General features: G+C 37.2%; 1 protein-coding gene across 1 annotated transcript in view; it reads right to left on the reverse strand.

Moving 5' to 3' along the window:
• ANO3 (anoctamin 3) overlaps positions 1 to 16,556 on the reverse strand; it is a 148,405-nt gene that overhangs the window by 31,436 nt on the left and 100,413 nt on the right. Inside the window, 5 exon segments of the mRNA XM_075048671.1 lie at positions 269 to 329; positions 5,476 to 5,572; positions 11,432 to 11,566; positions 12,817 to 12,938; positions 15,263 to 15,318. Of these exon segments, the coding sequence (XP_074904772.1) occupies positions 269 to 329; positions 5,476 to 5,572; positions 11,432 to 11,566; positions 12,817 to 12,938; positions 15,263 to 15,318 (471 nt within the window).

The following is a 16,556-nucleotide window of genomic DNA, read 5'->3' on the forward strand; positions in this document are numbered from 1 at the left end:
AAAGACTTCTGTATGCATGATCTAAAATTCAGGCTTAAAGACTTTTAAGACGCTAAGGACAGTCATTACATTAATGATAAAAGGTATTATTTTCACCCACTACTAGCATAGAAATTGAAGTTGATGAAAACAGGACAAAAAAAAGTTTGTGTGACAAAATCATAATCCTTCTTTAAATTTTATGAAGAGCTATAATCTCTGTTTAACCAGTAATCATATAAAAGGGTCAGATGAACTAAAAATACAAAACAAATAAAAATGTACTTACCCCAAATTGCCATGAAAATAGCAAAGAAGACAGTCCCTCCATTATCAAACAAATGTGTAACCTGAATAGAAAATAAATATCATCAGGAACAAATAATATTGCCACCTTATCTTTACCCCAAAGTATCCCAGAGTACGTAAGTGGTGGCAGAAACTAAAAGCTAACCATTCTAATGAGAAGTCCTACTTGCATGTTTCTTCTACCAAGGTTTGTCCCACTCTGTCTTTCAGTATAACCTGAACTCTGGTTTTACAGACTGTCACTTCATGCATCTTCAGTCTATTTGTTTCACGACACCACGAGCTGCTCTGTCCATGTCAAGACAGGCTAAAAATTCCTCCACAGTTCATCTCATATGCTGGGTCAAATTTAACCTCAACATTTTCTATTTTAAGCTTTTATAAGCTTAAATAACTTCTGTCTTTTCACTTTTCTTCCTCTGTATATTACTTGGCCAATGTCTCTTTGATTCCATTTTCTTGTCCCAAACTATCTTGCAATTTCTCTGCAGGTAATAATAGTATATGTTCCTTTTTATCCAGACATCTCAGCCTCTCAAATTATTGACATATTCTCCTTCTTAAAAGGCTAGTGTCCCTAAACTCCAACAAAAATTAAATAAATTCTAACTAACCCCCCCCCCGAAAAACCTCCCCATAATTCTAAATTGTGCACTTAATTTCTCCACATGAATGCTCTCCTTTTTGTTGGATTTATCCCTATTCCACTCTTTGTTATAAGATTTTTCAGGCAGAACAGATATTCTGCTGCAAAGTCCAAGGCTTACCAATAGAAAATAAGTAATAATTAGTTTTTGCATGACTATGGATCACTCTAAGTATCTGAGTGGGTGAATTTGAAATCTCACTTATTATGAAAACAACACAATTTCTATTACGAAAATCCAGAATTTCTAATATTCAAGCCATACTATCAAACAGTATTTAGGAAGCTGAAATTAAGATCAATGTTCTTCAACAGATTTAAGGGTACCAATTTACAGCAACATAATTTATCCAGGGATGATGGGCCTACATTTCCTCTAATGAAAGGTGGTTTAAGAAGTTGTTGAGCATTAGTAAGCAAAGCACAGGCTTCAAATTCCTATTAGAAAAAAAAGCACAAATCATAAAATAGAGCAAACCAACTTATCATCAACATGCATCTGTTAGAAAGAGAATCTGAAGACAGAGGAAAAAATGTTGCAAATGGCTTTGATATGTATCATCCTAAACCATCCAGAAAATTCATGGTGATTTCCCACCCTTTGAAATAAGAAGAGAATGTCTTGAAATAGAATATTCTTGAAAAGACTTTACTTTCATTGGTGTTACTTGGTTGCTGACTTACAGACCAATTTTTAAGCTTTTATCATGAAAAAATCCTGTCCTTATGCCAACCGAAGGGCGCAGGTAACCATATTCAAGTTACTCTGGGCAGCAGGAATGTTCTATACACGAGGTGTGCCGGGATGCTGGGGCTGACAGCCTGCCTTGGGCAGGTTACCTAACCCGCTCCTGGGAGAGCTGCTTGCTGCAAAGAGAACTCATCCTGCTGACAGATTTTCATTCTTCTAGAAAAGGCTGGCATTACTGCTTCTGCCTCGCAAATTAAGAAAACTAACTCAGGAAAGCACAAAAAGTTAATAGAAACAGTGTTGCTTGCCTCTATTTTATTTCTTATTGAGTAAAATTATTATAATATTGTGAGAATTTATTAAAAACAAATACATTTTATCTGTATGTCAGTTCTGTTTTTCTTTTTTTTAAGGTTCTGAAATAGGAATTGACTATTTGGTATTGGATATCAATAAATCCAATGTGTTCCCTGCATGAATCATTCAGTGGGATCAGTTGTACACAGAAATATGTCTTTTGCTTTGTTTTTCTCTTGCTTCCATAAAGGAAAACACAAACCTAATGGGTATGAAACTGAAAACGTGAGAGGTGAACAAAAGCAGTACAATAAATCTGATGAACATTTTCAGTTTTGAATGCAGATCCGTTTGAGGATGTGATTTTGGATATTCTGCTCAGTCAAGAGTGCATCTTTCCAACGAAATACAAAATGAACCAACCAACCAAACCTAACCTAGCAGAATTAATGTTGCTAAAAGTAGAAAACATGTACCTGGCTCCCGATCTAGCACTGCCTTTACAAAAAGTGTTTGGGTGAAAGTCTTTCAGCACCACACTCAATTAGAATTAAGATTTGACTGTCTTAAAGGCTAAATATGTAGTCTGAGACTCTGTGTTGACCAAAGGCCTCTAAGAAGAGGTGAAATATTGTAGGACTCGGTGCTAGTCCGTCAGCATACCTGACTGATCATCATCATCATCATCATCCAAGACTCCAGGCACTTTGACTCCACCCTGAATCAACACTCTGCCCTGGGGCCCGAGGGCAAGGTGTTCTGGGCGCAGGATCAGTCCCAAGAGCCCTGGTGCACCACCCTGATCACCCACAGATCAAAGAGCCCATTTAACCTGGACAAGAATGACAGCCTGGGCATTCAGCAATTCAGATTGCTACTCAGGTGTTACCTGCCTTTCCCTTTAATTATAAATTACGCTTCAGTGTGGCCTTTTTAAACGGAGATGGAATGAAGAGGGAGGGGATGAAATAAATGGGCAGTAACAAGAAGGAAAAAGGCATCTTTTGTATTTTGTCTCCAGCTTTACAAAAAACTTGGCAGAAAAAACATTTGAAGTATATGATTTTTCCGGCATTAGTTTGTTCTGTCTGAAGTGCTCCTCTAAAGGGAAACTTGGCAGATATTTAAGAAAGAAACCCTGACAACAGTTTTAATAATGTGAAATATGAGCACAAGGCCTTATATAAATGAGGCAGGTCCCATGACATAAGCAGGTTTGGGGAGATAAACTTCACTTAAAGGAACACACTCTTCCTAATTAACTCAATGCTTATGTACTCGTGTACAATGAACTATATGAATGAGTACGGATTAAAACACTTATTCCAGAATAAGGGTGCCGGTGCCCGGAATGAATCAGGAATAGCTTCCCTTGCATATCAGCTCTTTGGTTGTGTGGAAGGAAGACAGAGGAATAAGTTATGTTCTCACAACAACAAAACCAGAGGGAAACGCTGACGAGCTCCATCTCAGGAACAAGAAAGCAAGCAGGAAATGCCATTTTCTTTTCCCAGATGCCTTATTTTTAAATATATTCATTCCACTTACTTATATTACTAAGTGCTTCATAAAGTACAAAGGAGCATTTGATTTGAAATCAGATTGTAGTTTTCTAACATTACAGATTGTTTTCATTCACCAATTTGGGTATAAACACAGTGGAAGTGCTGACACATGTTTGGATATTTGCTACGCAACTTGAGCAACACAGTGGCAACCAGCAGGATCACAATCCCTGCTGGAAACCAGATGTTTCCTAGCAAGAGGGTAACGAGTGAAGATGCAGTGAACTTTTCTTTAGAGACAACACGGTGAGTGAAGGCATTACAGTTATAACCTCGGAGTTATAAAAAGCCTCATTGAGTTTTTTTTATTATTATTTTTTCCTTTTTCTTTGCCAACTGAGTGGCCAGATGGTAATCCCATTCCTTCCCAAAAAGAAGTCTCTCTCTCCCCAGCTTGGGGGAGATCCAGAACAGACAAATCCTGAAAGGAGACAATTTTTGGTTGTTTTCTGTATTCCAATCTAAGGTTGATCAGTTTTTCAGGCCAAAAGCATTGGCAGCAAAAGTTGGGAGCTTAGATGAATTTCCATAATAATTGCAGACATCAGAAAAGGGTGCCTGCGAAGATGAAATACAAGTGGTTACTGCTTGTCTTCCCTGGTTGTCATCTGAATTTGTTTCAAGGGGACTGGTTTGAAAACACATGGAAGTATGGATGGACTGCCACATTTTTTTTTTCTGCTGCAGTGAATTATTCACAATGTGACATTAAATGTGAAATTTACATGATTTAAGCACATGATGTCAGTGTAAATATAAGACACAAAACCTGCTTCTTATTAACTGGGGATGTTAAAATAACAGGACCTAAAGTTAAAGGAATGCTACAATGTCAAATGTATTAATTTCCTGTTAAAATGCAGTGGACTGCTGAAGAGGTACTTGTCATCTTCTAAAAAGAGGCATTTCTGGGATTGGCTGTACAGTTTGCATAATGTTATTTCAATTAAGAAAGCTCTTAGCTTCAGTGCACACATTAAAAAAAAAGAAATTAGTAAAAAAAAAGGTTACAAAAAAAATCTCACAAAGCCATTTTCTGCTATAGAGTTACAGCAGTATTTAAAAATGAAAACCAGTTTAGCCTTAAGTACAACATTTTCAATGGTATTAATTGCTGTTGTCGCTTTTTTTTTTTATTTTTGGCATTATAAAATAGAAAACTGAATTTGTAAAATCTAAATATAAGTGATTTTTATAAATGTCAAATATTTTTAGAGTTTTCCTTTACAGATAGATTAGAAATGTTGAGTTTTACTCAACATTGGTCCTATCTATACGAAATTTCAAAATCTAACACAAAATTGATTCTCTTTCACATTGCTGCAGTGTTGTTGTAATGCCATGGCCCGGAGACAATCACATTTTGTAAATACAGGCTTCTGAGCAAGATTTATGTTATGGCTAAAGAATTCCAAGAAAAATGCCAAGGCTGCTTTTCCAGCATTATGAACATATCACACATCAAAATATATTGCTTACTTGAAAACACAGCACGTATACAGAGGTACTTGTGTTTATTTAAGTTTGAAGGATAGCTTCTTGTAGCAAAATATTTAGTTGTGTAAAATATTTGCATTCATTTGACAGAGCAAAGCACGTCACAGGCACATTATGCTAGACAACTCCTTTAGGAGGAGCAGAAATTCAATCATGAAGCAAAAGAAACAGAGTAAGTAGTTAATTATAGGGGAAAGTTGGAAAAACCTTCCAAAAAAAGTTTTATTACTCAGAGAACTTTATAAGTTGATGAAAATAATAAGGATTTAGGAAGGAAATGCTCACAGAAAGTAAAACAAATCGTAAAATTATCTCTGATCATTTCAGAGGATTCCCTTATTAGAAAACATGAATTACAAAGGCTGAAAAAAAACCTCTGCAGAGAAACAATACGTTTTGCAGGAATCTTTGCTGAAACAAGGGTAGCCATTGCACAATGAAAGTGGATCTTTAGACAAAAAATATCTCGATAGGGATAAGACAATAATTACCTTGGCGTATATGCAGCTTTCATTGAGTTTTTGTAGTGTGCAATTGCGTTCACACATAGGGCACATGATGGTTTCATTTGCCTCGCAGATCTCTTTGCTTTAGTAGGAGACAGGAAAATAAAGGTTATAAAAAGGCTTTTAGCATTCCTAAGATTTTCTGAGGTTATGCCATTTGTGGTCTCTATTTGTTAACAATATGCTTACACCACAGAACTGGCTCAATAAAATAAATTAAAAGTGAATGTTTGGCTTGAAAAGCCTAATCCCAAATCAGTAACCTGAAAACTATGGGCCCTAGAGTAGTATGCAATATTTTTGGGCATCATGCTACACTTCTCACACTTGTGAATATCCCATTCTCTCCCAAATATCACAAACAGAAGAACAAAACATTATTCACTACCTTCCGACCCATTTACTGCATATTTTTCTAAGTGACGTAGAAGATACCAAACGTTAAGAGGATGGACATCACTGGTATAACTATGCTGATTTCAATCAACTTATCCCAGTTTACAGCAGCTGAAGGTCTGTTCCACATGATGATCGCATGCACGCTTAGATCAGTTAGTCACATGTAAAAACCCATTGACAGGGATTTCTGGCAGTAGTATTTCCTTTGCATTTTTATTTCCTACAGAAGAACTTACATAAAAGGCTAATAAAAAAACCCCAAACCACTTTAATATTCTATTTTGGAGGAAAATATCTTCAAGCCATGTTGTAGTGTTTAAGGATCCTAAGATTTAGGAAGATGAAGTCACTGTCTTTACTACTTGAAAACGTAGTACATAATTAAGTATCTTGAAAAAGGCAAAACAGAATTAACAGAAGAGCAAAAATGAATTTTAAGGCAAATTTTAAATGCAGTGAGTAAGCTTCCTAAAGAACATCAGCAATCGCCTTTCCCTATCCTTTAGCAATGTTGACATGCCTGAAATGATCTTATGACACACTAGGAAAGTAGCAGTATAAAACAAATACCAGGAAATCCCTACTAATTTGTTTTAATAAATATTGTGCTTTCACTATCCCACTCATAAAAGCTGAATTTACAGTGCTAATACTGTATGGAAGATTATGCTTATTTCCAAATGAGTGCATCTATTAAATCCTGACATAACAGTAAGTGGAAATAAAAGATTCCAGTTGCCTAGATGCCACTTTTGTAATCTTCAGTCATAACTTCACATAACATCAGAATCACTAATTCACTGAAACCCTACAACCTAATATGGATCTGACAACGAATTGTCCTAAGTAACCCTTAGCCAGAATGAGCACAACCAGTCATTTCAGAGTCGCAGCGTAACAGAAATGTTACAGTGTGTCACATCAGAGAATTTTCTTGCTTGCATTTTCGTTCAAACGATTAAGCACAGAAAATCATATTTCAACAATATGTTGTAATGGTTTGGCAGTAATGCAGACTGTTGTCAAATATAAGGCCAAACTGTGCTGTACTTTGAATTTAAATTCAACATTATAAACGTTAGATTTTCTGTATTATATATCTTGAGTTAAAATCTTGGTTTGTTTTTAATAACGTATGAAGTTTCACAAAATTATACTGACAGTGATAGGTTGCATGCTTTAGCACTACTCTGCAAAGGCAGTAACATTTGTTACACAAGTGTTTGTGACAGGTGCTATGTTAACTGTTACTGCAACTCAAATCTTCAGTATAACAGAGCAAAATAAGCTTCTTTGTACTGTCCTCACTTATATATCTGAAATCTGACTACAGCACATGGTGCAAAGACACCTCAAGCTATGCTGCATTCATGCCTGGTCTTTCTGCTTGACTGACAACAAAGGGACAACTTACAACAGTGATAATTAATGGTATGTCTAAACCCATCAGAACCAAGATCTTCAAAACCATCAGATTTATTTTTACATAGACTAATCAACACGTAATAGCTTGGCATCTAACTTGAGAATAAAGATAGGTAATAGATATGGCACATAATTTGTTGAAAGAAAAGAACCCAGATGAAAGCACTTCTAAAGGACTATTTAAGCCCTTCCATTTGACTACCACTTCACATTCCCCCCAGTTTAGCTGAGGGAGGGCAAATGGATCAAAATATATTTGGAATTGTATGAAACAAGAAATACAAATTTAAGTTCCGCATTTTTATTTCTGCATGTCTGAGCCCTACGAAAATAATCCAAATACTCTGGAAGCTACTGGGGACTTTCTTACACAGCGACTCTCTGGATTTTTCTCCTGGTTACCTTTATCTCACAACTGAATCCTGCAACAAGCTGCTGACACGATAATCTCAGGACCCTGGGGGACCTCAGTCCTGGCTCCTGGCAACCACAGTACTACCAAGCTTTATTCCAAACCCATGCAAGAAAAAGAACATCCTCCATTCCAACATTCTTTCAGTAACACTGCCCGTCTTATGCACTTGCTTTGTGATCCGAAAGAAAAACGTCCCTAACTGGGTAGAATGGAGAAACTTCTGTTTCTAAACATGGGACATACATGCATATTTGCTTACAATAGTGTCTAGTTCCTGAAATGACAGTGTGCGTGCAGGGTTTTTGTCTTCCCATCTTATTTCACCTTCCTCCTCCCAGTACAATACATTTGAGTCATTGAATGATTCAATAAGACCTAAAAGCTTATTGTTTCCCTAAAACTGTAACTGAGGAAAGCAGAGAGAGATTATGACAAGGGGCAAAAGGCAGTGTGAGAGGGGCACTCGCGCTGGGAAAGAAGGAAGGATATTACCAAAAGGGAGCAAATATGCTCAATTTCCAAGTTGCTTGTGGCAGCCACAGATGAACTACACAGAGCATCTTTCCTTTACACTGGGAGCAGGGACTGATGGCCTCATGCAGGGCTAAGATGGGGTCTTGGCACAGGCTGAGATACATATATATTTATATAATTTTTAATATATATGTAAAAAGAGCCACCTGGTGTCAAGACAGACTCCGAGCACAGATCAGAGGCAGGCACTTGTACACATTGTAAGCAAGACAAACTAGTTTCTGGATGGGACATAATTCTGCATGGCCCTCGAATTATTGCTGCACAAAACCTATGGGTGGCATCGCAAGCAACGTTTTGGCTCTACGGCAATGTACACCCGTGTACTTGCTTCTTCCTTCCCTGCTGAAACTGCGCTGGATCTCGGTGGAAAAAGAAGGAACCGATGGATTTCTGGCTGCAGCCGCTAGAGGGGGGCTCAGGGCAGCTCCCGCAGCCTGAGAGGTGAAGGGACATCACTGAGGAAAGCAGGCTTCTGCAAAATTGATTTGATCAGTCGCTAAGTTCAGATTTTGTGGTACACAAGACCGATGAAAAATAGGGCTTTTGACAGAACTTATCATACTGTAAATCAACACTTACTAACACCCACTGATTCCTAATAACAGGATGAAACCTCTTTCCCATGAAGTAGTATTACACTGAACAAGACCGAATCTGGGGCAATGTGGCAGTTATGACGTTACCATAATGCCCTGGCACTAGGTTTAAATTCCTAATTGCCACTGGGTTTCCTGTGTCTAGATTTTGTCAGAATAACCTACCCGACTCCGTTTCTTCCTGACGGCTGCTGAACGCTGCATTTGCATACTGCGGTAGCTGCAGTGCTCAAAATCAAATGATATATTTTAAAACTGTTATAGATGTTTATCTAGCAGTTTTCTTTAAATGACTGCAGGAACACTAGATAAATAATCTCACAGCCCCAGAATATGGCAAGAATAAGAACATTTAAGTTGTGCAGTCTGTCTGCCTGCTAATGGACGACTCCTGTCTGCTCTAGGCAGGAGGTTTCTGTCTAATCCTCACTAACTCCTTCCAAGCTAAGTAAGCAAATATGGCAAGGAGCTGCATCTGTTATCACTGGCCTTTAGAATTGCCTAAGTACACAAGGTGATACGGAAAACATCTACCTACATTTTATCAGGCCAGTCACAATCACCTTGAGTTAGTTAAACTCTGTTCTTGAATCCACGTCTCACAGCAGGTCTTTGCACTGATATGACAGTATTGCGTCACAACTAACCAGAGGGACTGCACGGATTCACACCATCAAAGGCAGAGAGGACCTTCTGCCCAGAATTAACACATCCAGATTACAGATGTGGGACTGCCACAGAGCACACGGCTAGGGCTTCTGCATTAACCCACCCTCTGTCAGTATTTTGAAATGAACACTGGCTAATATTAGCTACAATAAATACATAAATACACCCCTCCCCTTGTAGGTATCTAGAGCTTATATGCTGTATCACCTAACTTTCAGGCTCTTGCTTCTGGAATAGTCCAGAGCCCCTGATGGTCATCTTGGTGCTCTGCGTAGCACAGCATGACACTGAGGCACCTCCAGATGGGACCCAACACAACCAGCCTCCACGGGGAGCAAACTGAAAACTGCGTGTTCTGTCTGCAGCTACTCAACCGCAGCCAAGGAGAAACTTAGGACAGGAAAACATGAAAGCTAGCCTATGTCTGTGCTCCTGCGATTTATACCCTGCAACCTTCAGCAAGCAAGATAACTGCATCTCTCTATTAAAAGATCTAAGCAGGAGTCCTATCTCCAAGTCTTCTTGGGAGAAACGTATCACACATACACAAGCACATAATAGCTTACAGCTTGAAAAAAATAAACTCTTAGAAATTTTGTTCTTTCTCTTGGGGAGCATCAATGCCCCATCTTTCTCTTCCACGAGGAGTGCCTGAAATACTAAGCTATACCCTGATATTAGTAGATTACGGCCCCTTGTTCCCCCCTTGTTGAAACTGTGCCATTGTACATGTGAAGAATACAAGATTCCTAGTTCAACAGCTCTAGTGCCTGTGCTCTAAGACCAGGCTGATCCTCTACTTAACATCCATTGCATTATATGGATATTTATTGTACAAAACAATCCTAATACAGAGAACAATATCTTCAAGACAGCATAGTTTCCTGGCTGATACATTTATTGCATTTAATTGCATTTAATTTGGTTTGAAGTTGTAAAGTCTCTCAGGAGTTTGCTGTGCAAAAGCAAGCCTAAAAAAGCCTTAATTACAGCACTGTAGAATATAATAACTCACTGTGAAATAGAAGATAAAGATAATTCCATAGAGAAAACTTAAAATGGTCCCACTCAAAGCCCGAGAAACAACACTTCCTATGTAATCTGACTCCCAGTATACTTGCAACCTAAGCATCCAAACTGCTTGGGCCAACAGTTGCAATTTTAAGAGCCCTGATACTGTTGTGTCTGATGACATCTAATGGAAAACTTTGTAATGAGGGTGCATCCTCATTACAGTGAGGAGTCAAACAGTTCCTAAAATACCGTCGGCACTTAACTTAAGCACCTTCATCACTATTTCTAAATTGACATCAACCCCTCTCAGAGCAAAATCACAACAGTGGGAAACTTGAAAACTAGGTTCATTTCATGTGATTGTATCTCCCTGAAGCTGGGTCTCCTGGCTGCAGTTTACACTGACATAGTTAAGAATTTTGTTAGGCTCAAGTTTGCCACTGTTAACACTGGGAGGAAAAAAAAGGCATAGTCAAAAGTAAGCTGAAGTTTAGCAACTCTACTACACTCCAGAAGTTACAGGCAAGATGGAGGTAAAGAGGGAATATGTCTGATGGTTTTTTTCATCTGTTAGTCTTGACTAGAATGACAACCATTGCAGTACCTATGACATTAGAATCGGTACTTGCTGTTTTTCCTTACAGACAGAATGGGAATCACTGCAGATGCAGTGGCAAGAACACTTGCTGTAAATGGTACGGCATCCAGCTTGATGCAAAACAGATATACAAAGTGAATACACTTGACTGAAGGAACCCAGAGTTCTATTTGGTTATTTTTACATAACTACCGTATCTGGAAAAGACATAAAGTATAATGATTTAAGTTGTGTCAGACTGTTCTTAATTTTCAACAGGCTATTATATGTTATTAAATAGGATTTTACCTTACTTGGCTGGAATCCATTGTAAATAATCCATAGAGGAAAACAAAGAGCCCAACTAGGGCAGCAGGAATAAGCATTCCGGTATACCATCCCAGCCAGGCAAAATACAGTCCAATTTTTTCACCAAAATATCGCCTACATGAAAAGGAAACACATACATTGTTTAAAGTTAAAACTTATGGCAACCTCTATCTATCTTCACAGTAGTAGAATAATTCTAGTGAGGAACTACCATTACGAGTTTATGGTAAAATTACTGTCAGTTTACGAAAACATTTTATTTCAGGCTAGCATAACATTCTAGTGACACTAATTGCAGACTTACCAGAACATATATTTTATAAGGATATAACTAAGGCTATAACTGAAGCGCTCTGTAATTTTCATGTCCTTGCAATGACTAAGTAGATGTAGTTTCTAGTTTCAACATTATTAAATGTAGGACATTTTATTTGCACATGCATATATATATACACACACACACACAATTTCTGGAAAGGGATAAAGTAAGCCAGTATAACCTAAGTATTCCATTACAAAAAGCATTTATGATAGATAATCACGCAATATTTCAAACTATTATGAGAGAAAACAATGGATTGAAAACACAAGCTGAAGATTGAGCTTTAATTCTTCAAAACTTGGGTATCAGTTGCTAGAAGAGAAGAACTAGCAGTGATCAGAAAGTCAGTCAAGGAGGATACTATTTGATCAGCACAGAATTGTCCCATGGCACACGATTAGCTCCAGAGCCTTCAGTGGAACAATACTGGGCACAATGATTGGTTATGACTGTCAGATCAGGAATAAGAACTGACGGCAAGGACAAATGAATTATTGGTATTCAATGTCAAAGATGAGGAAAGCATGAAACCCAAACATCACAATTATTTAACTTCAATTACATATATTTCTCTGCTTTACATTTGGTAATCTATGACATTAATTATAAGATAGAGAAACAGAAGTTTATTTAAACCCACATGGAAACGTAACAATTAGGTTGCATTTTCACTCCACTGGATCTGGTAACTTTGATTGTCCGTGTGGACAACATGTGGCAACAGTTTTTGCTCTCAAAGGTGCTCTCATGAAGGGTGAGTCTCTCTGATCAGCAAACCATGGCATGGGTTTGTATTTTAAGTTTCACACTGCAAATTTTCAAGCAGCTGGATCTACGTGCCTTTTATGCAGCCTCATTTGAAATTAACAGCCATGCACAAAAGACCACCGAAAAGAAGCAACTTAGAGAATTCCAGTCTTATCTGATAATATTGAATAGCTAAATTTTACAGGAAAGCACAAGGAAGTTAGCAGTACAGTTAACACACTGTTACCATGCTGTTTGTATCACAGGAGCAAGCTACTCTTCAAAGTACTAATACCTGATTAAATCGAGAGGCTGGTATTTGTACCACATTCCCCACCGTGCCCAACGTTCATATAAAAGGTGTCTGTGATTCTGAGCTCCGTGTGTTTTGATAGGATGTCTGCTTTTGTGGCTTCCCTAAAAAACACAAAGAAATAAAGGTACATTACTAGGCACTATGGAAAAAATATAAATTTCTTATGTATTTTTAAATATAATTTTAAAATGAGGTGTTCACTATTTTTAATATAAAGAAGTACTCAACTCTTTATATGGCTTCAAGCACAGTGTTTCTATTTCACTGATGTATGCTTATTTGTATGCTTTTACCTATTTCAATTTTTCAAAATTTGTCATCACACGTTTGCAGTATCTTTTTTTCCTCTCCTATAAAATTTTAGAAATTTCTGGTAAGTCAGCTTGGTTCTCCTCTCCTAGACATTTTCTATGACTGACTTTACCTTCTGTTTAAAAGTATAGAAAACCATAGTTTTTCCCTACTACATATTTTCTAAGGTGATGGAAACAACAGAACTGGCATTATTTTGAAGCTACACAGGACTCTCAGAGGCATTAAAAGAAAAACACAGAATCAGTCTGACCCCAAAGGAGTCCTTCCAGGCCACGCCTGACATTTACAGACCGCCTGACAGCCTGAAAGAATAGCCTCAGGCTCAGCAGTCAAAAGGTAACACACAGATTTGCTAGAACCATCCTAAGCAGAATCTCTTGTATTTGTAATTTTACTCCAATTCTGAAGCAGGACATTTTCTTTAGTTTAACTCCCGCCCCCCCCCCTCCAAAAGACCCCATCACTCAGTTATGGTAAAGAAAATCTTTCATCAAGCAACTGCAAGCGAACCAAATAATTTCTTGGGAGGAGACCAGAATTCCCCAGAGCAGTACTTCAGAGTTGGCAATCAGACAGATTCTTGACCCTGGCAGATCCATGTAATTTAGCCATTTATATTTTTATCATTTATTTGAAATCTTGAGCATTCCCCGCAATTGAATGAACACTATTTACTTGTTGCAATCTGCTGACCCTCTGGTTTAAGAATGAGTTAAAAACAAAGCTAAACATAGCAGAGAGTCCAATTCTACTAATTTCTCATTACAGTCAGCAAAGCAGCATACCAAAAATGTCAACACAAGAGTGTGACCTTTGCAATGTCTAGGAACACCTAGGAACAGAACATCAACTTATTCTCACAGTCACCTGGATGAAGGACTGCAATGCATGAAGCATTACCCAGTATTGCATATTTTTAAATCTTTTTTTTTTTTTTTTCCCCCTGCTTCTTTCTGCACTGTTTATCCATAACAGAGTTCATGTCTCAGCATTCCCACTGGGGCTGAATTTTCACTCTCATTTGCTTGTGTGATAAAGAAAAGAAAAAAAATAAAAAGAAAAAATTGAGACTGTTCAACCGCTAACCCTTAGCACCAGTGAAGTAGCAATTAAGGTAAGAGTGGCTTAAAAATATGACTTCATTAACCTTAACTGAAACTTTGAAACAGCAGCTTATGCCATAACAAAGGAACATATACATAAATGGATGACAGCATGGTTTTGACAGCCAGAGAAAGCTTCACAGGTTTTTCTGGTAGTATGGCAGCTTTTCCCTGAAGTCAGTAATGCACAGCTGAAGCGTTAACAATGATGTTCAATTATTTATCTAAAATACTCCTTCTCTATATTGCCAGCATTTAATTATTAATACCATATAAAAAAATTACTCTCAGCAATTTGTAAAGCACAGGTCAGTCCTTTGAAACAGGAGACCAAGTCACAATATTCAGCCCAAGCAACCACAGAGTTCACAGCTGCAATTACCATGCTACTGATGAGCAGTTAAAATGACTGAGGATGTGTGGCTTGCTTCTTGCTTTTCAATACACAAAGATTGTCTAAAACAATCTTGTCTTTATCTGAAGTCAAACACATTTTTCATTTACCTCACAGGTTTACAGTCTTCAGTAGACTTTAACCTACTGAAAAAGATACTGTCAAGTAGAAGTTATCCAGAACTATTCAGAAAAGACTAAACAGGAAATAATTAACCAATCTCCCTAACTGTGATCAAGTGCACAAGCTATTAGAAAAACAGAACATTTTGTTGGTGGCAGGCAAAAATAATTTAATACAACTAATTGGAACAACTCAGAACAACTGATATTCTCATTAAGAACTCCACAGGCAATGTCCAGTTCATAAGAATAAAAAAAGAATTATAATATTCTAGTTCGGCAAGCAAATGCTCCAAGAAATTATTACAGTACATTACGTAAGAAAAATTTTTAAAGCCAACAATAAACTAAGAGCTATAAACAAAAAAAAAGTCTCAACAGATTACATAGTGAAATTAAAACTTTGCAGGACAAAATTAAAGTAGGATCTCAAAACATTAGTGCAAGCTTTAATCTAAATATAAATACAAATACAAAATTAAACAGGTTACCTCATGTGGTGGAAATGCTGCTTCATATGTTCCATTATTTAGTAATCTATTAATACCTAAAAAGAAAAAAAGCATTAGCTGAGATAGCAATTTTTTTATACACATCTAATTTCAAGCAGTGTGAATTTTCAAGTTACATATTGAGAATGTAACTTAATATTAGATGCTCAGGATGTTGCCAAACATTACAATAACAAATAATCCCACCAACTGTTTGTGTCTTGCTGATCTTGTGTCTTTGCAGGTCTTGCTGATCCCTCAAGATTTCTGGCTCTGTCAAACTAGAGCAACTTTCTGAGGGCCAACATCTGCAACTTTTCTCTCAGGGTCGGGTGCTCGTGCCATATGAAGTGTGAGAAGATCGTTACATTCACTTTGTATTCATCAGAGCATATGATATGGATTTTATGGGTGACCAGATGATCTGACATACACAGAGAGCGGTATGGACAGACAATCCTTGAGGCAGCAAAACCCCTGCAGGGTTAAAAGCGAACCTGTTGTTATTTTTAAATATAAGCCAGCTGAAGGACTTTGTATCAGAGCAGTGCTCTGCACCATACTGGCTACAGCATTTTGGATCAGTTCCTAGAGTCTTCCTAAAAACAGATTTGTTGTATTATCAAAGCAGATTATAAAAAAAAAAAAAACCAACCATTAATAATTATAATAAAAAGATTCAGTAGCCTGTAAGAGAACACACCTGTAGCCAAGAGTTTCCCCAAGAAATAAGTACTTATGACAGATTTCAGATTTGTCCATTCAAATATACAAATTATGCTAAGCTAATCTTGTAATGAAATTTGCCATCATTAGCTTCAAAGGCATTAGATTTGAATGCTTGTTTTCTATGTTCTTCTTACTACTGCTTTTCTTCAGAAACTCAAGCAACAATTTTCTGTAATTTCTATCATCTTTGTAAGTATAAGGTTTTAACATGTCTCTATATACGATTTAATTCTTAATTTAATTCCTGCAAAGAAAATAGGAAATCATACATACATACCCTGTTCACTGCAAATTAAAATGAATAGTTAGACCTTCTAAAAAATAATACTGTAATAGGAGTGCTGATATAAACTGAATTTAGTCTTCAGGTCAACTGTTTCTGAGCTGCACAGAGACCTCAAGTAAATTAAGTGTAGCTCACATTGATTCTGCTGGACTGGAACTGCTGGGAAGTAGCAAAACTACTAGGACCAGTCCTTGAAAACACTTGACAATATTCTGAGGTATATGTTATCTTTATTGTGGCTCTTGATCACGTAAAGTTATCATAATCTTTCCAATTTAT

The sequence above is a fragment of the Buteo buteo genome, chromosome 16, assembly GCF_964188355.1.
Source record: "Buteo buteo chromosome 16, bButBut1.hap1.1, whole genome shotgun sequence".
Lineage (NCBI taxonomy): Eukaryota > Metazoa > Chordata > Aves > Accipitriformes > Accipitridae > Buteo > Buteo buteo.